The sequence below is a fragment of the Mauremys reevesii genome, linkage group 4 (genome assembly GCF_016161935.1).
Source record: "Mauremys reevesii isolate NIE-2019 linkage group 4, ASM1616193v1, whole genome shotgun sequence".
Classification (NCBI taxonomy): Eukaryota; Metazoa; Chordata; order Testudines; family Geoemydidae; genus Mauremys; species Mauremys reevesii.
In genome coordinates, this window is record NC_052626.1 from 9,959,803 (window position 1) to 9,984,918 (window position 25,116).

General features: G+C 42.0%; 1 protein-coding gene across 4 annotated transcripts in view; it reads right to left on the bottom strand.

Moving 5' to 3' along the window:
* Positions 1 to 3,472: 3,472 nt before the first annotated feature.
* Positions 3,473 to 25,116, bottom strand: part of DLGAP5 (DLG associated protein 5) — a 45,558-nt gene continuing 23,914 nt past the window's right edge. For 3 of the 4 annotated variants that reach the window (XM_039538591.1, XM_039538588.1, XM_039538590.1), the window contains 12 exons: positions 21,615 to 21,916; positions 21,038 to 21,165; positions 20,823 to 20,946; positions 20,109 to 20,194; positions 18,676 to 18,836; positions 16,478 to 16,570; positions 14,076 to 14,298; positions 11,710 to 11,944; positions 7,261 to 7,321; positions 5,924 to 6,173; positions 5,479 to 5,528; positions 3,473 to 3,945 (listed from right to left, as the gene is read on the bottom strand). In XM_039538591.1, the coding sequence (XP_039394525.1) occupies positions 3,820 to 3,945; positions 5,479 to 5,528; positions 5,924 to 6,173; positions 7,261 to 7,321; positions 11,710 to 11,944; positions 14,076 to 14,298; positions 16,478 to 16,570; positions 18,676 to 18,836; positions 20,109 to 20,194; positions 20,823 to 20,946; positions 21,038 to 21,165; positions 21,615 to 21,916 (1,839 nt within the window). In that variant the 3' untranslated portion in view covers positions 3,473 to 3,819. The remainder of the gene's footprint in view (positions 3,946 to 5,478; positions 5,529 to 5,923; positions 6,174 to 7,260; positions 7,322 to 11,709; positions 11,945 to 14,075; positions 14,299 to 16,477; positions 16,571 to 18,675; positions 18,837 to 20,108; positions 20,195 to 20,822; positions 20,947 to 21,037; positions 21,166 to 21,614; positions 21,917 to 25,116) is intronic. The other variant, XM_039538589.1, reaches the window with a different exon arrangement.

The following is a 25,116-nucleotide window of genomic DNA, read 5'->3' on the forward strand; positions in this document are numbered from 1 at the left end:
GAATTCCTTTAAGTGGAGAGGATTTTCCAGGAGGGGGAAATCTTCTGAAGAGACTACTCCACCAAGCAGCAGCATGGGAAACTGGTAGTATAGCTGGTATGTAGTGAACTGAACAGTAAGATTATTATGTGGGGCACTAGATTCCTAATAAGTTACATTCAGCTGGGAGAAATTACTCAGGTGGATTTGATTTAAATCACTAGTCAGGAAGACTCAATTTAATCATGGTTTTCTACATAAAAGTGCATTCTTGTTGGTTGTTATAATCTTAATACATATTCTTCACAACTCAGAGATAGATGTAGGTTTCATTTTTAGAAGGTACACGATACTGTTTAAAAATGTGATTTATTTTGAAAACTTTTCAGGTTAGTTTTACAGCTACATCAGAAAATAAATGATTGTTTCATTTGCCACAGGTAATTGAAGCAGATATTTATGAAGGCATTTAGGGAGGTGAACTCTCTCCAATTCAACAGGTTAATCATTAATATTTGGAGGATTTTCTTGCCATGCTGTATGAGGAGAACATCACCAGACAAATAAAACAATTTAAATGTCTAACCGAAACAACATTAAATATTCTGGATGTTTTTGTTCATCCAAACATAATATTTTTTGTTCAAGCAAACATAATATTTTAACAAAACAAGCATATGTCCCTCACTTCTCACATTTATCTCCAGACTTCTCCTTGTCCAGATCTATTCCACCCCCAACAATCTTCTATTCATTGAAATTTTTGAAACTTTGCACTTTTAGAGGTAAGGGATTGACTCTGCATACACAAATTTGCAGAGGGACAATAGAGTTGAGGTCTGTTATTTCTCACCTCTATATATTATTTATTTAAACACATTTTTGCTGTTAACAAGCATGTTACCTCTGGGGACACAAATCTACAGTTTGAGAACTGCAAAACTAAGCATCTCTGATGGTATCTTCTAGACTGAGCACTGAGTCCTATTGGGTAGATAGAAAGATTAGCCTAAATAATCTATAAAAAGCCTGTGGAACCTCTAAGATTGGGTCCCTAATCCATGAACTATTGGAACTAATTTACAAATCTTTTCTTAAAGATGACATGAATATATTGTCTCATACTATAGAATTAAAATTTATAATCCCTATTCCATCATGAGATACCTTTGAGCTATGTGTCTTAATTAAAACTACCTTTAGATAAAATGCTTTTTTTGAGGAAAAATCCTATCAAAAAAAATCCAATTTAAATTAAAAAAGCAGACTTATTTTTAAAGAATCATTGATTTTTATCCACCCTGAAATTACTCAAGCACCATGGAAATGTGTAGGTACTTGCATCACAGAAAATACAGTACAGACAAGCTGATTTTCCTTCCCTCTCTAAAGTTTATTGACAGTGAGTTGGGACTCTTAGCAACCTCCAACTTTGAGAGGAAGGCTTGCATGAAGCAGTGGGGAGGGGAGGGGGAGAATACACTGATCACCCCAAATGGGAAGGAGCTGGAGCGGTGGCCTTGCACCCTTCCCCCTTTTTGTTTCTAAGACTAACTTCAAATAATTACAGTTAATATACTAAATAGGTCTTGGAGCAGACAGCACAGCTGGATTACTTAAAAAAAAAGCATCTGGCCAGGCCAAGCTTCTAGAAAAGGTTGCCTCTGTATATTCTAAGGGGAAGGCGTGGCAAGTTGTGCCACAAGTACTTCAAGGAGGTTAGAACTCTGAAGCCTGAGAATCAGATGGCTGAAGGTGTGAGCAATACAAGTTAGCATTATCTAGGTACTTAGATCTTCCATTACCATGCTACCCGAGTACCTCAAAACCCCCCTGTGAGATAGGACTATTATCCTTGTTTTATAGATAAGGAACTGAAGCACGGAGAGGCTAAGCAACTTACCTAAGGTCAGAGAAGAAGCCAGTGGCAGAGTGTCCTAGCCACTAGACTATCTTCCGTCTCCAGGTGCTTTTACCATAAAGTTTAGCTAAACAAATTCCTCCTACGCCCTGCTGGAAGGAGAGGCTTACAGGTCAGTTAATTTCTTTGTGGGGGGGGAATCTGTTAAAGTCGTACATTCCTTTCACTCTTAGAGAGTCCATTTTCAGGATCTGATTCCATTCACATGCAGCACTCCGAAGAAAGCTGCAATCTGAAGTCACATGAAGAACATCAGGACAGACATTACTTTAAAAGAAATCCTTAGGGAACCTGTTTACAAACGTATCAAGAATGAGTCATATGTAATACTCGAGTTGTACACTTAAGGCAACTAACAGACATGCCTTAATTGTGACATTACATAGTAAGATGCAGGCAGCCTGAGTTGCCAGCAGGAGAGATGTGCTAGCCCAGAAGGACAGTGTCAACAGAACCCCCCCACCATTTAACACTATTGTATACAGACTAACATTTCACATACGATTCTCCAACACTCCTTACTACACAGGATTTTTAGGAATACAGCTGAACAAGAAATTTGTCCTCTGTAAAAGAGGAATGGAGATGGCTATCTGCCTTGGGGACCAAGTTCAGCAAGTGGACCAGCACAGCAATCTTGAGACAGGTTAGCGCCCTCATCCTTATTTCAACAGACGACTCTAGTGTCATGAATACAGCACTTTCAGCTTAGCATTCTGAAATAAGAAACCCTTGTCAGAGGTGAGTTGCAGCAGAAAGCACTGTAACCATGGAAAGATACTAGGTATCTGACTAAGGAGTTAGTTTGAAGTAAAGCTAGGGGAGAACCGATATTTTATTATACAAAATCGACTATTAGACAATGAAGAGGCGAAAAGTCACTTTTTTTAAATGATGTATGACAATTGGAGCTGATCTATAATGATTTATGAATACTGGATGTTGCCTTGGTTACTGGGATATTTGCTGTATGAATATATTGATCTAGTTCAACAGGGGGCCATAAGGAAACAGAAGGGTTCAGGATAAGCCACTTCTCCATAACCACTTGTGGGCTGTTAAGAGACAATGCCAAGACAGGCAAAGGCTCAGGAACACAGGAGATCAAAGAACTGTGGCAAGTTTAAGGAGTCTCTCTCAAGATGGAGAGGGAGTTTGGGGAAACCAGGGTGACATACTCCCAAGAAAACTTGTCTCAGGGGCGATCAGCAACATGCATACACACTGGTTTTCAAATCCTCTTTAAATGCTTTGTTCCTACTGTTAAAACCAACATATTGTTTGTTTTAAGAAAGCTGGTTGGTCACTGGATAGCACTGATCGCTGACTTCTAAAAAGGACCCGTCAGACCTGCTGAGTAAGCACAGTTAATACACAGGCTCAGTGTAAGTGTAGGAGAATTGTGGAATTCCAGAGTGTAGGTAAAAACAAAGGGCCCAAATGGGTACACTCGGGGACCAGAAAGGGGACAGAGGTGCAGCTAGAACTGTAGCAATGACCGCACACAGTACGCCCCATGACTGCACATTAATTATTTTTGAGGTAAGGAAAGAAATGGAGAAAAGCAAAAACTGAATAAAATAAAGTTTATATCTTGAAGTGGATTGGACATGTGTGGAAGCTTGTACATGATATATTATCCCTAAATAGGAGCATCATCATGCAAGTCACTATGGATACAGCAAGCCTACTTATCACCCTCCCTAGCTATTACTGTACAGCAGTTATCATATTGCAACATCATCTGCTTCATAAAATGTTACAAAACGTTTTTCATAAGTAGCTCTACTATTTAAATACCAGGTTAGACACATTTACTCAGTACACAGTTGTTCTCAAGGGTAATATCCTGGTACTTCAGATGTCCCTCTATGTATTCAATTAGTGTAATTTACACATTCTGAATTCAAAGTCAGTCTTCATTTTTCCACAGAGGGGGGAGACAAAGGAGAAAATACAATTAGATCATTGTATATTTCAGCTGCTGCAAACTTCTGTGCTTCATTCCTGACTGGTGTGAAGGGGAGGTTGCAATTCAAGCTTGGCTGTAGGGGAAATTAAAGTGTGAAGTGAGTGTTCAAGCAACAGTTCTCCAATCTACAGCACATAACAAATTCACTAAATCATAGTACAGCAGCAGATTACTGATTAGCGCAGTGATTTAAATGCCAGACTGACAGGAACGGTCATTGTCAATCAATTGTTTATGCCTGGTGTAGAGGTCTATGAATAATAGACACGTATAAGCCCTTGGGACAAGAGGTGGTGGACAATGTTTTGACAAAGATTTTATTAAGGGAATTCTCTCATCACCTCATTCAGTACTATGGGCACTAATCATCACAGCTTTAAAATACACAAGTTCAAAGATAAAACAAGTTTTATGAGCAGAATCCTTAAGAGTGCTGAAAGGTGCAGAATTATTAGAAATATTAAGTATCGGATGGAGTACTTGACTCAAATGTGGTGATCGTAGTTGTGCTGCACATTTTTCCAGAGCAAGAGCCATGAATTAAAAAAACCCCAACACCAACTTACCAATGTCACTGGGGCCCCCTCTTTGGTCCAGCACTTTGCCGGCTTGTTTCCAATCACATAAGGAGAGTTTAAATATCAGCTCAGTTTTGGAAAGAAGGGGACCAGTTACAGCAGCAATCCACATGCAAGGTGAGATCTTCAGAGGAGCCAAGGGAGCTGGGTACCCAAATCCCCTAGATTTGGGCACCAACTTTCCCCTGGGGATCTTTTGACAACTTCAGCCCTAGACAATATTAGCGCTACCAAGGCAGAGATAGAATAGAGACCTGAAGCATTCTCGTAAGAAAGAGGGAAGGAAAAGGACAGATGAAGGCAGAAAGCAAGGAGCATATTATCCATTTTTAGCAGGTATTAACAGAAAGAAATAAGCCTTCACCTGGTTAGCTATCATGCCTCAACTTTTCATGAGGGAGAAGATCACTAAGAGTTCAGACTAATTGGATTTTCTGGATATTTGGCAGTTTGACCAAGTCAAGGGATCAAGCAGTTTGACAGGAATTAGACAACTCTTCTACAAAAATCTTGAGCTATTTTATCCTGGATCCACGTAAGCTGTTCCTGAGTGACCACAAAAGGCAGCATGCACTAGAGCAGGGGGTTATCAAACTTCATTGCATCGCGATCCCCTTCTGACAATAAAAATTACTTCACGATCTTGGGGGGGGGGGGGGCAGGCGAAGAGAAGAGACACGAACCCTGAGCCCGCCCAAGCCCCACTGCCCTGGGTGGGAGGGCCAAAGCCCAAGCTCCACCACTCCAGGTAGGGGGGGCCAAAGTTGACGCTCAAAGGCTTCAGCCTCAGGCAGGTGGCCTGCAACTGAGTCTAAGCCAGCCCTGGCGACCCCATTCAAAGAGGGTCACAACCCAGTTTGAGAACCGCTGCGCTAGAGTAACTGGGTCTTTGATACTGACTTTTTAATGGAGTTGAATTCATTGCAGTAGTTCAGGAAATTTTACAAAAGACATTTAATATGAAAGTTGAATGGGGCTGCCATGTAAAATGGATTGTTTTAGTCAAGTAAGACTAAAGGTGAACCTACCACATCAAAAGGAGTTCCATCACTGGAGATAAAATCGCTATGCAAAAGATCTGGAAAATAAGACATTTTAAAACTTAAAAGTTACAATGCATTGCTTGATAGTGCTGGAAATGCCATACAGTTTTCATAGCATTTATCAACTTTTACTTCTGCTTTTTATAGTGGGATTACACACCCTATTGAAGATTATACAATTAAAAAAACCCTCTTGATTAGTATGGTTATTTGCGGTTGTGCATTCAGTATAATACAAGGATGTCAGTGCAAATATCAAATAGACACTGACACTGCACCCCATTTAGAGAGCTTAATAGTCATGCAGCAATAAGTTCATGTGTTAACAAGGTCCATTAATAAGTTTAAGATTGTCAGATAAAGCCTTATTTTGATTGTAAAATCCTAGTATTAAACACAAACCATGTGAAATAACCATAAAGAAACCCACCTGATTTATATTCTGGTGTGTTTGGTTTTTCAGCCTGAATGAAATCAGTTTCTGACTGGGCATTCTTTTCTGGGCTGCACATGACAATGTCTTGACCTATAAGATCTGTAGCAGACAGTTCCATCTCTTCTGTAACATCTGGCATTTCTATTTTAATGTCAGGATCTTTCAATGCTTGAGAATCAACAGGACCTGAACTGCTCCTTTCATCTGGGCGTAAACACACCTCAAGGACAGCTACATTTGTTTCCTGGAGAATTAAAAGGGATAAGTAGAAAGTAAGATCACAAGAGACATAAATCAGTCTTCAGTTCTGTTTTGTGCTTTTTGTTTTGTTTTCATTAAAAAAATGCATCAACTTTAAAAATGGAAAGAAAGCACAAAGTGTACGTGTAGGCCAAGAGATCATGGAAGATGGTACTCCACCATGTGTATTGTTAAGATACAAGGCCTGTGGACTGGAGTTAGTCTATGAATAATTTGTTAAGAGTTTAGTAGATTTATACAGGAGAGACTCTTCAAAACCAAACAAAAGGTGGCCACTGTAAATCCATTGTTGTGATCTATTTCAGACGAAAGCTAGTTTCTTTGGTGCTTCTTTGACAAGCTTTTAAAGAGGAAAATGCAAGGTCAATTCTTCCTCCCTGAAGAAAACTGAATTTACACTTACAGCAGAGGTGTCTGAAGAGTATTTTAGGTAATCAGTTCTGTGCTTTGAGGAAACAGTGTAGCAAGAGAACTACCTACTGAGCAATACTTAAGCTTGAAAAGTCCTATAGGCAAGGCTATCTCCCTGAGGAAAGCTATGAGGAACTTCTTGGAGGAAGAGAAGAGAGGCAGTCATAACTGGACAAATGTTTCATATAAGATCCCCTCTGCAGACAGTGATGTGCAATAAATTCATGGAGAGTTAGATGCAGGTAAAAATAATATAGCATCTAGACATTCTCAGAGATGAAACAAGTGAACAGCAAGAAAACTCTTTGCTTGCTCTTTTAAGTGTAGTAGATTATGAGGATAAAAATCAATGCAGGAGATTTTTAGCAGTTTGTAGGAGAATGGCTTTAAGTTGTTGGACTCAATTTGGCACAAAAAGGATTAAATGTGGATCCATATAAAGAAACAAAGCTTAAGATAATCTGCCATTCAATACTAATGATCCTATGCAAACATCTCTCCCAACTTTCAGACATTCTGGAGGAACTGGAAAGTACATTCTCCAGATTTAGAATCCATGGTATCCACTGCTTTATGGGGTAAACATTAACAGTTTCTTATATACTGAAGATAGATCTTTAAGGCACATACATGCACTAGTCAATGAAGACATAACTCACATTAGTTCTCTCTGCTGCACCATCTGTCATAGAACATTGTTCTTCTACAAGTGGGGAGCCACTGAAAGAGAAAAAGACAGTTACCTGTTCTGTAACTGATGTTTGTGTTGCTCATGTCTCTTCCACAGTAGGTGTGTGTGCGCGCCACGTGCACCGGTTCCAGAAGTTTTTTTCCCTTAGCAGTACCTGTTCGGGGGGGGGGGGGGAAGAGGGGGGGAGGGAGAACACCACCGCTGCGATCCCTGGAGTGGCGCCTTTATATCGCACTATAAGGGGAGCCGCACGCTCCCCCCACCCTCAGTTCCTTCTTGCCAGACAACTCCAACAGAGGGGAAGGAGGGTGGGAGGTGGAATAGATATGAGTAACACACCTCGAAGAACACCAGTTACGGAACAGGTAACTGTCTTTTCTTCTGAGTGCTTGCTCATGTGTATTCCACAGTAGGTGATTCCAAGCTATATCTGTTGGAGGTGGGTAGGCGTTCGAGTTCCCGGGACTCAGTACCACTCTGCCGAACCCAGCGTCATCCCTAGTTTGGGAGATGATCGCATAATGCACAGTGAACGTGTGAACTGAAGACCAGGTGGCAGCCCTACAGATGCCCTGGATAGGAATAGCTGACGAGGCCTGATCTCTTGTTGAGTGCGCCCTGATGATCGGTGGCAGGGGAACCCCTGCCAGATCATAGCACATGTGTATGCATGAGGTGATCCAGCGAGAAAGGCGCTGGGTGGAAATAGGCTGCCCCTTCATACGCTCGGCCAAGGCAACAAAGAGTTGTGAGGATTTTCGGAACGGTTTAGTCCGATCCAGGTAGAAGGCCAGTGCCCTACACATATCGAGCGTGCGAAGGCGGCGTTTCTCATTGGAGGAATGGGGCTTGGGACAGAGCATGAGGAGAAAGAGGTCCTGTTTCTAGAGGGGGTACCAGTCCTCAATGCCGATATGGCTGCCAAATGTACCCTGACAGAGACGGGTGCCAGCCCTTGGGTCCTAAGGGACAGGAAGTACTCCAGGATAAGCTGGAGCGGAGTAGACGATGGGGAAACTCCCCACTCACCTGGAAAATCGGGACCACTTCTGGTAAAGGGGTAAAGCCAGTTGGCCCAGTACTAAGTGGGACAGTACATTAAAAAGGGAATCGGGTAGAGGTGCATGTCGATGCTGCCGGGCTACTCCATTCAGCACGAGTCGGACGTTTCGAGCTCAGGGGGGACCAAGGGCTGTCCAACACGGGACCAGCCTCTCCCTCCTCTTGGCACTGCTGCGTAGCTGAGCTCTTCCTTTGCGTCTTGGAAGGGGAGTGGTGCCAGCTGGGGCATTGTGGCGCATTGACGATGAGAGGCCTGGCGCAGAGTCCGATCAGCGTACTGGAGTTGGAGCCAGCATCGATTCCATGAGGATAACGCGAAGTCTGATGTCCCTCTCCTTAAAAGACCTGCAGATCTTGCAGCGTTCACTCACGTGAGCTTCGCCCAAGCAGCGGAGACACTCAGCATGCGGCTCACTCCTTGGCATGGAACGGCGACAGGAGTCGCAGGGCTTGGAGCCTGGGGCATGGGGCATACCTTGGGCCCGCTCTAACAACTGAAAACTACTTTCTACTAATAACTAGCTAAAGGTACCACTAAGATTAACTAGAAAGGCTGCAGCAGAGCTGGAGCAAGAAGTTCCGACGCACCTTCACTGGTGACAAGAAGGAACTGAAGGTGGGGGCAGCGCGTGGCTCCCTTATAGCGCAATATAGAGGCACCACTCCAGGGGCTGCAGTGGTGCTCCCCCCCCCCCCACGTACTGCTAACGGAAAAACTTCCGGCACCAGTGCACATGACGCACATGCATACCTACTGTGGAATAGACATGAGCAAGCAATCGAAGAAGAACCTGAACATTCTAACCATTCTCAGCTTTTGGCATAGCCAACCTTGACCTCATTACATAGTTTGTTCTGCAGTCATCGTAGAATCATAGAACTGGAAGGGACCTTGAGAGGTCATGTAGTCCTGTCACCTGCACTCAAGGAAGGACTAAGTATTAACTAGACCATCCCTGACAGGTGTTTGTTTAACCCGATCTTAAAAATCCCCAATGATGGAGATTCCACAACCTCCCTAGGAAATTTATTCCAGTGCTTAACCACTCTGATAGTTAGGAAGTTTTTCCTAATGTCCAACCTAAACTGGCCTTGCTACAATTTAAGCCCATTAATTCTTGTCCTATCCTCAGAGGTTAACAACAACAATTTTTCTCCGTCCTCCTTGTAACAACCTTTTATATACTTGAAAACTGTTATGTCCCCTCAGTCTTCTCTTGACTAAACAAACCCAATTTTTTCAATCTTCCCTCAGAGGTCATGTTTTCTAGATCTTTCATCATTCCTGTTGCTCTTCTCTGGACTTTCTCCAATTTGTCCACATCTTTCCTGAAATGTGGTGCCCAGACCTGGACACAATACTCCAGTTGAGGCCTAATCAGCATGGAAGAATTACTTCTCGTGCCTTGCTTACAATACTCCTGCTAATACATCCCAGAATGATATATTATTATTATTATTATTTTTTTTTTTGGCAACAGTGTTACACTGTTGACTCATATTTAACTTGTGATACACTATGACCCCCAGATCCATTTCCGCAGTACTCCTTCCTAGGCAGTCATTTCCCATTTTGTATGCAACTGAGTGTTCCTTCCTAAGTGGAGTACTTTACATTTGCCCTTATTGAATTTCATCCTATTTACTTCAGACCATTTCTCCAGTTTGTCCAGATCATTTTGAATATTAATCCTATCCTCCAAACCACTTGCAACCCCTCCTAGCATGGTATCGTCAGCAAACTTTATAAGTGTACTCTAGATGCTATTATCTAAATTATTGATGAAGATATTGAACAGAACCGGACCCAGAATCGATCCCTGTGGGACCCCACTTGTTATGCCCTTCCAGCATGGCTGCGAACCAGTGAGAACTACTCGCTGGGAACAATTTTCCAACCAGTTATGCACCCACCTTATAGTAGCTCCATCTAGATTGTATTTCCCTAGTTTGTTTATGAGAAGGTCATGCAAGATAGTATCAGGTATCAGAAGCCTTATTAAAGTCAAGATATACCACATCTGCCACTTCCCCCCTATCCACAAGGCTTGTTACCCTGTCAAAGAAAGCTATCAGGTTGTTTTGACACAATTTGCTCTTGACAAATCCATGCTGACTGTTATTTATCACCTTATTAACTTCTACGTGGGGCAAATAATTAAGCAATCAATTTGCAAACATTATCTTTCCAGGTACAAAAATTAAGCTGACTGGTCTGTAATTCCCCGGGTTATCCTTATTTTTCTTTCTAGATGGGCACTATATTTGCCCTTTTCCAGTCTTCTGGAATGTCTCCCATCTTCCATGACTTTTCAAAGATAATTGCTAATGGCTCAGAGATCTCTCCAGTCAGCTTCTTGAGTATTCTAGGATGCATTTCATCAGGTCCTGGTGATTTGAAGACATCTAACTTGTTTAAGTAATTTTTGACTTGTTCTTTCCCTATTTCAGACTCTGATCCTATTTCATTTTCACTGGCATTCACTGTGTTAGACGCCCAATCACCACCAAACTTCTTGGTGAAAACTGAAACAAAGGTCATTAAGCACCTCTGCCATTTCCACATTTTCTGTTATTGTCTTTCCCCCCTCATTGAGTAACAGGCCTACTCTGTCCTTGGTCTTCCTCTTGCTTCTAATGTATCAGCAGAATGTTTTCTGGTTTCCTTTTATGTCCCTAGCCAGTTTGAGCTCATATTGTGCCTTGGCCTTTCTAATTTTGTCCCTACATACTTGTGTTATTTGTTTATATTCATCCTTTGTAATTTGACTGAGTTTCCATTTTTTGTAGGTCTCTTTTTTGAGTTTTAGATCATTGAAGATCTCCTGGTTAAGCCAGGATGGTCTCTTGCCATACTTTCCATCTGTCCTATGCAGTGGGATAGTTTGCTCTTGTGCCCGTATTAATGTGTCTTTGAAAAACTGCTAACTGTCTTCAGTTGTTTTTCCCCTTAAACTTGCTTCCCATGGGATTTTACCTACCAACTCCCTGAGTTTGCTAAAGTCTGCCTTCTTGAAATGTATTGTCTTTATTGTGCTGTTCTCCCTCCTACCATCATGGTTGGGTCCTTGTCAGTACTCACTACACAACTCATTTTCTGGACAGAAAGTAAATGTATATTTATGCACAATGAAGTTATATTTGAGATGCAAAGCCTTAAGATTCGCTTTAGGTCAGTGGAGGGAGGAAAACAAGGACTCGGCGTCTTTTACCCAAGCAGAATTAATGGTAAGATTTAGCAAACATGAATATTGACAACTGTATGTGCTAAGAGGTGTCTATATTCCCATTTAAAAGTTAACTGGTAACTTCTACTGCAACTGAAGTTAGAATGAGGCTGTATTCAAGTGTCTACCTTTGTTCAGGTGTGCTGCCAAACAGCGTTTTTCTAGTAGGAGCCTGGAGCCTGTTAGGATTTTGTGGAACATGAAAGCCACTGGCTGCTGGTGTCGTCTGTTTTGCAACAGTGTCCTCAGAGCTGCAGAGAATGGCAAGACTGCTTTGGAGCAAAGTTCTACTGGCTGATCTTGGAGTTGTCAGTTGTTTAGAAATCCGTTGGGAAGATCTGCCAGGTGTTTTGGAAGGCAAAGCTGAAAAATGTGTTTAAAGTGTCATTAGATGGGAGATGTTTCTATAAAGATGGGACAAATTCAGTGACCAAGATTCTGATTAGAAACACTTTCTAATTTGATATTTTTTCTTATTTGTTGAACTTAAATAGTTTATTCAGATGGCAAGTTAAGAATAATTTCTTGTGAATTCTACCAGATAGAATATGGACAAAGATGACAAGTGTGAATAGGTCACTAACAGTTTAAATTAAAAAAAATTACTAAATATGAAAACATCTTTCAAGTATTCTAGTAAACATCTTGGATTTTGACATTCCCTTGCAGTTTACAGCTGTGCCAGTACAGGAGACCCAGAATCTGAAACTGAGTAGGAATAAGAACAAAGTACTGTAGTCAGTTTTACTATACATACCAACTGAAGTATAAACAGCACAAATTATACAGTATACATTTTTGTATTAACTACTTTCAACTTTTATCTCTGGTTTCATTAACAATGGAGATTTTTAAACCTTAAGGTTTAAAAGGACACTGTCACATTCATAGTCTTATCTGCTTCATCTGACAGAAGCAAGCCCCTCACAGACTAGAACAGAACAACTCAAAGCAGCACCAGACCCCTGCAAGAACAGATGCAAAACCTGTAGAAATATCTCCACTGCTACAATGATAACTGCCCCCCACACACACACAACACAAGGTGACTTGGGCTTGGGCTGTGGGGCTGTTTAACTGCAGCGTAGACATCCACGTTTGGGCTCTACAACCCTGCAGGGTGGAAAGGTCCCAGAGCTCAGGCTGCAGCCAGAGCCAGAACATCTACACCACAACTGAACAGCCCCATAGCCTGAGCCCAATTCAGCCTACACAGGCCAGCCGCAAGTGCAGTGTAGACAAACCCTAAATGCCCCAACAACTACTATGTGGGTGAAACGAAACAATCACCACTCTCTCATATGAGCTCACACAGAAAAATGATAAAAGACAAAACCACTAGCACCCGTGGGCGAACACTTTCCAAAAAGTGATCACTGTATTTGACCTCTCAGTCCTCGTCCTGAAAGGAAACCTGCACAATACCATCAAAAGATAAGCCTGGAAGCTTAAATTTGTAACTTTGCTAGATACTAAAAATCATGGACTGAACAGACACTGGATTTCTGCCTTATTACAGCAATCTGTAACCAACTTAATCCCCTGCCCCAGCTTTCCCCCACCTTTCCCCTCCTATGACCGGAGAGGTATTAAAAGGCCACTTCATCTTGAATGGTCCCTTGCTGCTAAACAATCTGTTCCACCTTGTATTTCCCTGTGACTCTCCGAGTACATGTCCCAGAGGTGAAGAGGAGCTCTGTGTAACCCTGACAGTTTGTCTTTCTCACCAATAGAAGTAGGTCCAGTAAGATACTCTGTCACTCACCTTGTTTCATCTGATAGATTCAGATTTGTTAGTGGACACCATCTTGGCATTTAAAGCCAATGTTGCCAAATCCTTTTAATTCAAAGACCTCAAGGTATTAGTCACATGTGCATTAAAAGAATTCTGCTAGTTTTGGGAAGAAGCTATACCCAAGAACAACAGGAGTTGAGAACACACTCTTAGAATCAGACTGAACACCTAGAAAGATGGTAGAGAAAAGAAGCTGAACACTGCTCTTAATGGCTCAGAGCCAACTGGGAACAAGGGCTAGTGAGAAAAATGATTTCATAATTAGATTGCAGTAGAAGAAAGATCTTGTGTACTCCTTTGCTCTCTTAACTATGTGTCTAGCACAGTAACAAAGGGCAGAACCTATTTATAGAGATCTAGACGTTGTTTAGTCATGTGAGTAAAGCAAGAATACTCAACATAAAGCTTTGTAGTTGACCAGGTGCTGAAAACTGTATACAACCCATTGTCACATTACTGCCTGATTTACTTCAGTAGGCCTCTCAATTGAGTGATTTCATTCAAATAACTTCATCCACGCAAAACAATTGCCTTCAGTTCCTTGTGTAATGAACTTTGAGTGAGGTGAAATATCATTCCTCCTGATACTCAAGTGATACAACAGCATCAAATATAATCAGCAAAGTTCAAACTGGAGCACAGGTGGAGGAAGTCACCCAGCAGTTCCAGGTCACAGTAATAGCAATGAATTTCACCGACCTGGAAAAGATTTTAGAGGACTTTCAATTCTGAAAAATCCTGCCTCAAACACCACTTTTTCTTCTTCTTTTGGCATCTCTTGGACTGCAGAGTCAGCTGCTGTCTCTCCCTGCTTCATTTTCTCCTTCATGGCCGCTCTTATGGCAGCAATACGGTTTCGGGCAGCAGTTCTTCCAGCAGCCCCCTGTTTCGGCTTAGATATCCCAGTTGGGACAGCTTTCTTCTGAAAGTTGTAAAAGAGAATCTCTATCACATCTTAAAGCTTAGAGACAAAAGGCAGTTATACAAGAACATCTTTGGAGCTGTTGACCACTGTAAATAGTGCCCATACAAAGGTGGCAATGGGGAATCTAATCGCTGGAAAGATCATCCCTGTTCATGTCCTTGATCTCTTGTACTGTCATTCAACTATTTCAGGGTTTTGGAAATGGACAAAAAGAGCAGAGCAATTTCTTTGCAAGGAGTGTTGAAGTAAAAGCCTAGAGTTCAAAACTTTTCCTAACACCTTGCTGATGGCAATCAGGGTTTCTTTTGCTCATGACCTTGTAAGCAGTGGGCTGCAGAGACTCCTAGTGGCCAGGAGATAGAGATGCAGGACATCATGGACTTCAGCAAATGGGATGCTACTAGCTTACTTGTAAAGTTTTTCTTCCTAACCACAAGGGTCCAACAATTTCTTAAGTTGAAGCTTATATTCTGGTGCATAATTCTGCAGCCAAACTGTGAAACGCACACAGCCTTGACTGTTAGTCGAATGAGTCACTGGCAGCAATGACCTACCTTCCACGTGGCAGACTGTATTAAATACTGTAAGAGTTATGTTTTTGGAGTGTGTCAGACTGTTTCACACCCAAAAAATCAGAAGTATTTTAACCCCAATAGTGGAACTGTCCTACGTTTACTCCCCTTCATTACAGTTTAGCATTTACAGCACAGGTTTAGCAAAGTTACCCATAGATTCCTACTTTTGCCACTGGCATGACTGCAAAGACCTCACCTGAAAAAGCAAACAGTTAATATTGTACTGACAAGAGTCCTTCCTCTAGACCACAACTGAGATGTTAACTACTACACTTGAACTTTGTGGCTTTGTAGCTGCCTTTCCTCTCAGGCTCTGTGGCACCCCCTTCTGGCAGGGACAAACAGCAGTAGGTCTGGGTTCTAGCACTTGAGTATGGACAAAGTAGTCAATAGTTTATGGCCCTCGCCCTCCTGGCTGAGGCAAGCAATCACCCAGCAGTCTCTGATGCAGGCCTTCTGGGCTAGGGTGAGTACAGTATGTAGCCAGTCCTAGATGTGGGGCAGTGGCAGGGCGTAGGGGTACCCAGGCCCACCCTACTCCACCAGGTGCCAGCTCAGGGCCGTAGCAGTGGCAGACAGTCCCATAACTGGGTCAGTAGGGAAACACTGCCTCGTGCCCTACCAGCACGACTGGACCAACATCTGGTTTCCCTGACCCATTTCCTACCAAACTCTGTCAGCATTCCTCCATCGCCACTAGGCTCTGTCCTGCAGCGCTTCCTCTGATGTCTCCGCGGGTCAGTAGGGCATTGGTCTACTCCATGGCCCATCCTGGGTCTTGCCCAGGGTGTGGCTCTTGGGGAGGAGTCCACCTCCTTCCCCAGTCCACCTGCAGCTGAGAGGCAGGGCCCTCCTCTTATACTTCCTGCCCTGCCCTTACACTTCCTGTGAGGGGAGCGGGACAAGTTTGCCTGTACCCACCCGGGGGAGTGTAATGGTCCCTCCCTGTCAGGTCCTGAGGAAGCCACTGCCTTATTACAGGCTTTCTACCTACTTTAATTCTGAGGCCTAGTCTACACTAGAAGTGCTACAGTGGTGCAGCTACATTGATGCAGCTGCACCGCGGTAGCACGTATAGTGAAGACACTATGCCGATAGGAGAGAGCTCTCCTGTTGGCATAATAAAACTACCCCAGTGAGAGGGGGTAGCCATGTCGGCGAGAGCACCTGCCGACATAGTGCTGTCCACACCAGCACTTTGGAGCGACATAAATTACACAGACCTGAGTGTGACTCACACCTCTGAGCGACATAAGTTATACCAACATAACTGTAGTGTAGACAAGCCTTAAGAGATGATATGCCTTTGCAGTGATTCTCTGTGCAAGAGTTAAGATTTCAATTTCTAGTCCCAATTCCTTGGGCCAGAAAAGGCTAAACTATAGGTCCCTACTGCCAGTTAATTGGGGGTGGGGGTGAAAGGGTGAAGACTGTTTTTTGAAAGGAGTTCTCTAATGTTACTAGTTTTATTTAGAGAGGAAAAACAGAATGAGCAGGGCTTCAGAAGGCATAGTAGCCTTATACTACAAATATTCTATTTAGAACTGTTCAAAACAGTTACATGTTAAATCTTAGAGCAGACTTTTAGGAGTCGCACATACCTTGATGGCTCTTTTGCTTGGGATGTTAACTGGCTGCCAACCATTCTCTTGAAGTTTACTCAGGTTATCAAATTTTTTATTCACATCTTCTACCTGTTGAAGATCCAAGAAAAGACTGCTAGAGAACTAGGTTATGGTCGAAACACACAGATTTACAGCTGCATAACTTATTTGAATCAAATGTCTTTTAAGCATAAAACAGGTGGTTTATTGCGTATTTAGGTACCTTTGCATTAAGAACATAAGAACGGCTATACTGGGTCAGATCATAGGTCCATCTAGCCCAGTATCCTGTCTTCTGACAGTGGCCAATGCCAGGTGCTTCAGAGGGAATGAACAGAACAGGCAATTATCAAGTGATGCGTCCCCTGTCAGCCATTCCCAGCTTCTGGCGAACAGAGGCCCGGGACACCATCCCTCCCCATCCTGGCTAATAAGCACTGATGGACCTATCCTCCATGAATTCATCTAGGTTTTTTTAAACCTTGTTATAGTCTTGGTCTTCACAACATCCTCTGGCAAAGAGTTCCACAGGTTGACTGTGTTGTGCGAAAAAATACTTCCTTTTGTTTGCTTTGAACCTGTTGCCTATTCATTTCATTTGGTTACCCCTAGTTAGTGTTATTTACTCCTTCTCATAATGTACTTCCTTATTTATTTTCTCCACACCAGTCATGATTTTATAGCCCTCTATCATATCCCCCCCCAGTCCTTTTTCAAAGCTGAAAAGTCCCAGTCTTATAAATCTCTCCTCATATAGAAGCTGTTCCATACCCCTAATAATTTTTTTGCCCTTTTCTGTACTTTTCCAATTAAATATAGAAGCGGGCTGAACTGCCAACAGATTCTAATAGGAGAAACGAACTGCTGTCTCCCTGTTAACATAGCTGATGTGACTAACACTAAATAGACACACACTACATTCAAAGATACTTCGGTTTATTCAAAACAGCCTTTATCACACTGGACGATCCAATGAAAGAAAACATCAGATCACCTTCAGGAAATCCAGCACCTAGAATTAAAGTAGTCTGCTTACAGCCTACTGTTCACATGCTGAATTAGAAATAAAAAGTGAGAAATTAAGTTGTGTCAAAGAAATTCTCTTAGAACTCATTAGGCTTAAGGCTATGTGGAACAGATTATTGTATAACAGTACCTACAACGGCAACACTCAGAAGTGCAGACTCATCGCTAGGCAGGAAACATTTTTAGTGTAGAGTTGTTGCAAGATTTGCTACATCTCTGCCCCCTTTCCTAGATTCCTTCTCCTAGCCTGTTCGGTCCCTGCTCTTGACATCTTGAGGCTATGGACACAAACTTGTACTACAATAGTACCATCTCCCTGGCTTATGTGATAAGGAGTTTGCTGTCCTCTGTCAATCTGGAGTTACAACACTTGGTCTGTCCCTGGTGAACTGGTTCTCTGAGGTAATGTATATCTGATTCCACCAGCTCTCCTCTCACCACAGCATGTGCAAGTGACTGAATAGTGAGGGAGAACTGGGCAGAGCTGGGGATTTTTTTTTTTTTACACCAAAGTTTGTCTCCACAGTACCCTTATGCTTCCTCCTAGGTAAAAGGTTTTCTGATGCCTTTCCATCAACCAAATAGGTGTGTGTAGTGTATTCCATTCTTTCAGCATATACAAAGTTGGCTGCATTAGCCAAAGGTTTCTTCTCAAGTGCCTGTGACTTTCCAGGTGGCAGACCCACCCACTTCCCTGACAGAATCCAAACTCCAGTTCCCTTGGGTGGTCATTGCAAGCTAAATACATTTTTGCCTTTTGATTTGACTAGTTACAAGTTTGCTGGGTTAAAAAAAGGACACAAGAAGCACTAATCAATTCCAGTTTAGGAAAGGCTCATTTTCCCCCAGGCTCAAATGCATTTCACTACTGCTCTCAAACACACGGAAGGGGATCTGTAGATGCTCTTCCCCACTTCTCTCAAAAGATCTAGTCTAATGGTAACTGTACGCTAACACTGTGACCACACACAGCTGTGTTACAGTGAACAGGTTACCATTAGACTACTAAACCAGCACCTATAGTTTTGCTTTGTGTACACAAAATACATTAGGGTCTGAAAAATCTACAAATGCAGCCTCCATAAAATGAACCCAGTGGATTGAAAGAAGTTTCACATGAATTTCATAGAGGTTCTGTGTTTTGTTGTAGTTTAACATTAAGTGCATACCTGAAAACTAACCATATCCCAAAATCCATCCAGATCTGTGCATGTCGTCTCCTTATCACCCCGTTTAAATTCACAGTTATCCACCAGTCCTTCAAACTGTTTAAACCTCTCTGCTATGAGCAATCTCGTTTGACCAACTGTTGTCCGAATGAGATCTTTTGCTGATGATAAAAAAAAGTTAACAGTTGAAGATACACATTAAAAGAACATTTCATTCTACCGTTATTGTGGTTTAATTTATTTATGTCTAATAGTGTAGAGTGCCAGAATTCGCTTCCTGTATAACCTGACTTCAGATTCACTGCATCCAGAGCAATGTTTCAAAACAGCTCATATGGAGCAGCAGCCAGCCACCGTATTTGCAACTCTTCTAGGCATGCTTGATACTTTTAGAAGTAACACAACCTCCAGAGATCTTTAAAGAGGAGGTCTGACTATGGCATTGGACTCATGTTCCCCAAACAAGAACAGTTACTCTATGTTAAGTCTTAAATTTGGTTTAAAAGCTATTCCATAGCTTGGCTATGTTTCATGCCTTTTTTTTTTTTTTTTTTGGTCAAAGTCACACAAAGGGCAAAGTTTGAAAATGACAAGTTCTTTTGGTGGACAACTCCATTTACTTTGTTAGCGTCAGCAAACTGCATCCTAAATCTCATGCTTCAGGGTTTCAGCTGGCCACCAGAAGGGGGCAGGAAGGCATTCCCCCCCACCCTCCAGCTATTCTGGGCGGGTTTTTATTTATCTCCTTCCTCTGAAGGATCAGAAGATGACCATTGCTGGAGATGGGATGCTGCAGAGTGGCCAGAGCTCTGAGGTGGCACCAAGCACATACTCTCTCTCAGGTGCTTGGTCTGCTGGTTCTCGCTTAAATTATCATGCTATAACTAATCACCGTGAGAGGTTGGGAAGGAATTTCCCCCACGTCAGATTGGCAGAGATCTTGGGTTTTTTTTGCCTTCCTCTGCAGTATGTGGGTGCAGGTCACTTGGCAGGAAAATGATTAAGTGAGGTATACCCAGATAATCCTGGCATCATGGGGGCCTCGGTCACTCATGCACCTCAGTCCCTTCTAATCTCTGCTTGTGGCTCATAATAGTCTAGTGTCCTGTGGATTGTAAGACTGGTCTCATTTCAGTTGTTGGTTACTGTGTGGGTGCTAGGTGGGGTTGGTGGCCTGTGCTATACAAGATGTGAGACTAGATTACCCAGTGGTCCCTCCTGGCCTAAAACTCTAACATTCTATGTGAGCTTTAATGCTAACATTTAAAAATATTCTGGATATTTGCCCAATACAGTTTTTTCATGTGTCTCAACCAATGCAATTTGGCCCATACAATCAAAATCAATTGCTTTTCCCTCCACCCCCAGTGATCAGACAATATAGGGTTGGGATAAAACCCATCCCGTTCCTTACTACATGTTTGTTCTCTTACCATCCTCTGGTATGTCCAGTTCAAACTTTCCATCCCACTGGAGACAGTGTGACATCAGCCTCTCAGTCTCAGAGGCAAGAACGTTTCTAAAAAAGAAAAGGAAAGAGAAAAGAGAAAAGAAAAGGTGAGATACCCAACCTCTGTTACATTTTACAGTAAAATCTGATCCTCCCTAACTGCCATTAGTACTTTTGCAGCTGCTGGTGTTCTTAGTCTCTTACTAGGAGGGAAACATTTCTTCTTTCTGCTCTAGGAGAGGTTTGATAGGCTTTATAGCTTGCTGGTATATTCTAAGCGGCCAGTCTTGGAGGCTGATAAAAAGAGGAACTGTCTCCGCTTGCTCTCCTAGGGTTAAGAAGGCATTAGTCTTCATCACTTTAAATTCTGTTTTTATTCAATATGTATATAATACAAACAAAGCACAAAAAGAGAATAGTAATTAACATCTGCTTGATACATATAGGAAGATGAAGACACTGATCTATTGCAAATTAACATTTAAGAGATGGTTTGTCACTGGCTTTAAGAACTCTAGGAAAGGCCAGTATGAGAGTTAAACATGACAAACATTATCCAGCTACCAAGAAAACCTCTTACTATTTATGCTGTTAGAGTTTAGTGACTTATTGAGTTTGTGTTTTATAGATATTCTAGTTTTTAGTACTCCGTTCTGAAGTCTTGTTAGCCAGGTAAGAAGCCAATCTTAACACAAACCTGAAATAGGGTACGTCATGATCTGTTTCTCCTGCTTTGGTTTCAATTGCGGAGATATCTTCAGACACTGGACTAGTTTCACGTGAACTCTGCATAGCATCTTGCGTCTTGGTTGAGGCACATTCTGAAAAATATATGAAGGATATTTGATCACCAGGACACTATTTGACAAACAAGGAAGAGGATTACATGAAATGTGAATCACAATACTATACCATTCTTCACTTTCAGTGAATTTGTACCAATTTGCTGTTCTTGAGAGCCTTTATCAGTCCCTTCCTGAGCAGGTGAAGCTTGATTTTTTAACGAACACTCTTTTCTTGATTCTTCTTTAGAAACATTACTAAGGAACAGAAAAGTTAGAAACCGTTACTTGGCATGCCTTAAAATTGGCTAACATGGCCAATAATATACTACATTACAGGAACAAGGCACTTTTAGGTGCAGTTAATCAAATCTAAATGTTAAACATGTGTGTCTTGAGAAGTCAAACCATTTTTACTAAAAAGCAACAAGTGTGTATTTCATAGCATATCAAGAGACTGCAGAGAGCTCTACTCCTAAAGGCACATGATTATAGACCATGGTTTCCTTTGCCACTACACAGTCAAATATAGGCTTGGTAGGTAGTGATCAGAAATCATTTCATTAAATGTCAGATATCCTTCAACTGACATGCTGTACAGTTTAATATTAGACAGGTTTCCACAGCAGAACTGCCATTGCAATTTGAATCCCTTTTCATCAACAAGGTCTAAGTTAAGCAAAGTCATTAGAAGAGGGAGTTCTTACACATCAATTTTCATAGGGCTCCAGGAGAGACAGGGTGTCAAAAATGCATTTGCCCTGGAAGGAGTCATGGGTGTAACTTTATAAGTTGTTAAACCATCTAGGGGCTGAAACACAAAGTTCTGAGGAGCAAAAGAACGTGTTCTCGGTCTCACTGGAACTGGAATATGAGTAACCGGTATGTTTTCCCTTTCTAGCAGGGTATCTTCCTGATGAACTTCTGATGTTGGATTTTTAGAGTTACTGACAGAGACTTCAGTTAGTTGATCCATCCAAGTATTTCCTTCCACTTCATGTTTATGTGCCTGTAACAGCACAAGGTAGACAAAGCAAACATTTAAACCAGTTCTTATAGTAGAAATAAAGTTGAGGTTATTGTCACTATTTCAACTTTAGTCCATATTACTGCAAGTACTACAGGACTTTACTCATTAGATAACAATACAGAACACATTTTTGAAACAAATACTTATGTTTTGAGAAGTGACTAGTAGTTGGAGTCATCCATAAATCAAGATAATTTGTGGAAAGAAATTCTATCAAGTGGTTCTCAACCAGGAGTAAGTGTACCCCTGGGGGTACACAGAGTTCTTCCAAGAGGTACATCAACTCATCTACATAATTTGCCTAGTTTTACAACAGGCCACATACAAAGCACTAGCGAAGTCAATACAAACTAAAATTTCATACAATGAAATGTTTATACTGCTCTATATACTATACACTGAAATGTACCGTATATACTCGTTTATTAGCCCATTCGTTTATAAGCTGATCCCCGACCCCCAAGATGGATAGGTAAAAATAGCAAAAACTCTATGACCCTGTAAGCCGACCCTGTATTTCAGAGGTTGGCAAACTTTGGCTCCTGGCCCGTTAGGGTAAGCTGCTAGCGGGCCTGGATGTTGTGTTTACCTAGAGTGTTCACGGGCACAGAGCCCCTCAGCTCCTAGTGGCCGCAGTTCCATTGGCTGGGAACGGCAAACCGCGGCCACAGGGAACTGAGGGGCTCTATGCCTGCAGACATGCCAGGTAAACGAAACGACAATGTATTAGATATTCAATTAAATGATTCCATAGAGTTTAAAATAATCAAATTTTGGTGTAGATCTGTTTATAAGCCAACCCCCGCACTTTGATGCATCACTTTTTACCAAAAATATTCGGCTTATGAACGAGTATATACAGTAAGTACTATGTTTATATTCCAATTGATTTATTTTATAATTATATGGTAAAAATGAGAAAGCAAGCAATTTTTCAGTGATAGTGTGCTGTGTTATGTCTGACTTTGTAAACAAGTAGTTTAAGTGAGATGAAACTTGGGGTACACAAGACAGATCAGACTCCTGAAAGGGGTACAGTAGTTTGGAAAGGTTGAGAACCACTGCTCTAGAAGACTAAATTTAGATCTAATCCTCCTTAAATGTTATTTACTTTAACTAAATTTCCTTGCTTTTTAAATTCGAGGCTTACATTTCATCCTCAACTTGCCCGTTGTGCCTAGATATTGGTGATGTTACGGGGTTAGTGTAGTGCCAATACTTAGGCACATTAGCCAAGCTATAGACAAAATGAAGGCTTTCATCCTAAATTATAGCACTGGAGTCCTGAAAGACTGTTACTTACCTGTACTGCAACTGTTGTTCTTTAAGACGTGGGTGAAGATGTGTATTCCACTCAGGTATGAGCATGCCAAGTGCACCAAAGCTAGAGAACTTTGCCTAGCAGTACCCAAAGGGATAGTGCTCGCAACTGTTGCCCCTTAGCCCCTCCCCAGGCTATTTAAGGGCAGTGTGGCCCTGCTCTCCATCACTTTCTTCATACTGACTGTCAAGAATTGAGACTGAGGCAGAGGAGACAGAGGGTGGATTGGGGAATACAAGTCTGCATCCATATCTCAAAGAGCAACAGTTACAGTACAGGAAAGTAACAATCATCTTTGAGTGGTTGCAGACATGTATTCCACTCAGGTAACTCACAAGCAATAATAGAAGGAAGTGGGGCTTGAAGTCTCCTTAAAAGAGTAACAGCAAGACTGCCTTCCTAAAATTCATGTCTGATCTGGATGCAGACGTAACAGCATAATGCTTGGTAAAAATATGTATGGAAGACCAAGTAGCAGCCCTGCAAATATTCAATATCAAAATGTCAGAGAAATGCGATTGATGTCACTTGGGACCTTGTCAAACGGGCTCAATCTCTGCAGAGGCGGGGTCTGAGTTGTCTCATAATAAGTCCTTGTAACATGGGATGTTATCCACCTTGGAACTGCCAGCACAGAGAGCACTTGTCCCTTTTGCAATCCGCAAAGGAAACAAAAAGACAAGGAAACAAGATGGCTTAGTTCTTTCCAAGTAAATGCCAAGCATTGTCTCACATCCAAGGAAAGAAGACACTGTGCATTAGCATTTGAATGACATTTTGGAAAAAATATAGGTAAGTAAACTTTCTGGTTAAGATGAAATAGTGACACCCCCTGAGACTAAAAACTTAGGATGAGGTCTCCAGGCAATCTCGTCCTTGAAAAAATAAGTATACAGAGGGTCTGCCATCAGGGCCCTACAGCTCACTAACTCTTCTCACAGAAGTTATGGCTGCAAGAAACACTGTCTTTCTGCCTAGGAGAGACAGAACAAGTTGCCAAGGGAGAACCCATAAGGGAGGCTAACACAGTATTAAGTCTCACTTCCTTCTGTGGTAGAAAGAGACAAGTGACCACTTTCAGAAATCTGACTACTATGGAGTTCAAGAAAACTGATTGTCCTTGGACTTCAGGATGAAAAGCTGAAATCAATGTCACACAAACCCTCAACAAACTGAGATACAGACCAGAGGACTGAAGGTGTAACAGGTACTCCAGGACTCTATCAGTTGAATCCCCCGGGGCTAGGCACCAAATGGGAAAATGTTTCCACTTTTCCAAATAGATAGGCCCTAGCGGAGGGCTTTCTACTGCTAAGCAGAATCTGTTGAACAGCTTTCTTTATCTAGACATACTAGTATTCATGCTGGGGACAGACTGCTCAGTGCTGGATGTGAAATCTGACCATGGAACTGAGTCAATAAATCGGGTCAACAAGGAAGAGGAATGGGTGAACAAAGACTGAGGAGGTTGGAAAACCAACATTGTCTTGGCCAAACTGGTGCTATTAGAATTAGTCTAGCATGATCCATCCTTGGCTTGAGAATGACCTGAGGAATGACTGGGATCAGGGGGAAAGCATACATCAATGCTGATCCCCAATTCACATAAAAGGCATTGGCTAAGGAATCTGGACTGAGACCTGCTCAAGGGCAAATTTGATTGCACTTTGTCCTCTGTCAAAATCAGGTCAATAGCAGGAATGTCCCATTCTGTGAATATGGACCTCAGTATACTGCGCTTCAGAGACCATTTGTGATTCTGGGAGAAATTCCTGCAGGATGATTGGCTGAGTGACTCTGGGCCCATGGTAAACGAGCAGCAGTGGGAATGATGTTCTCTTTGATTCAGAACTGCCAG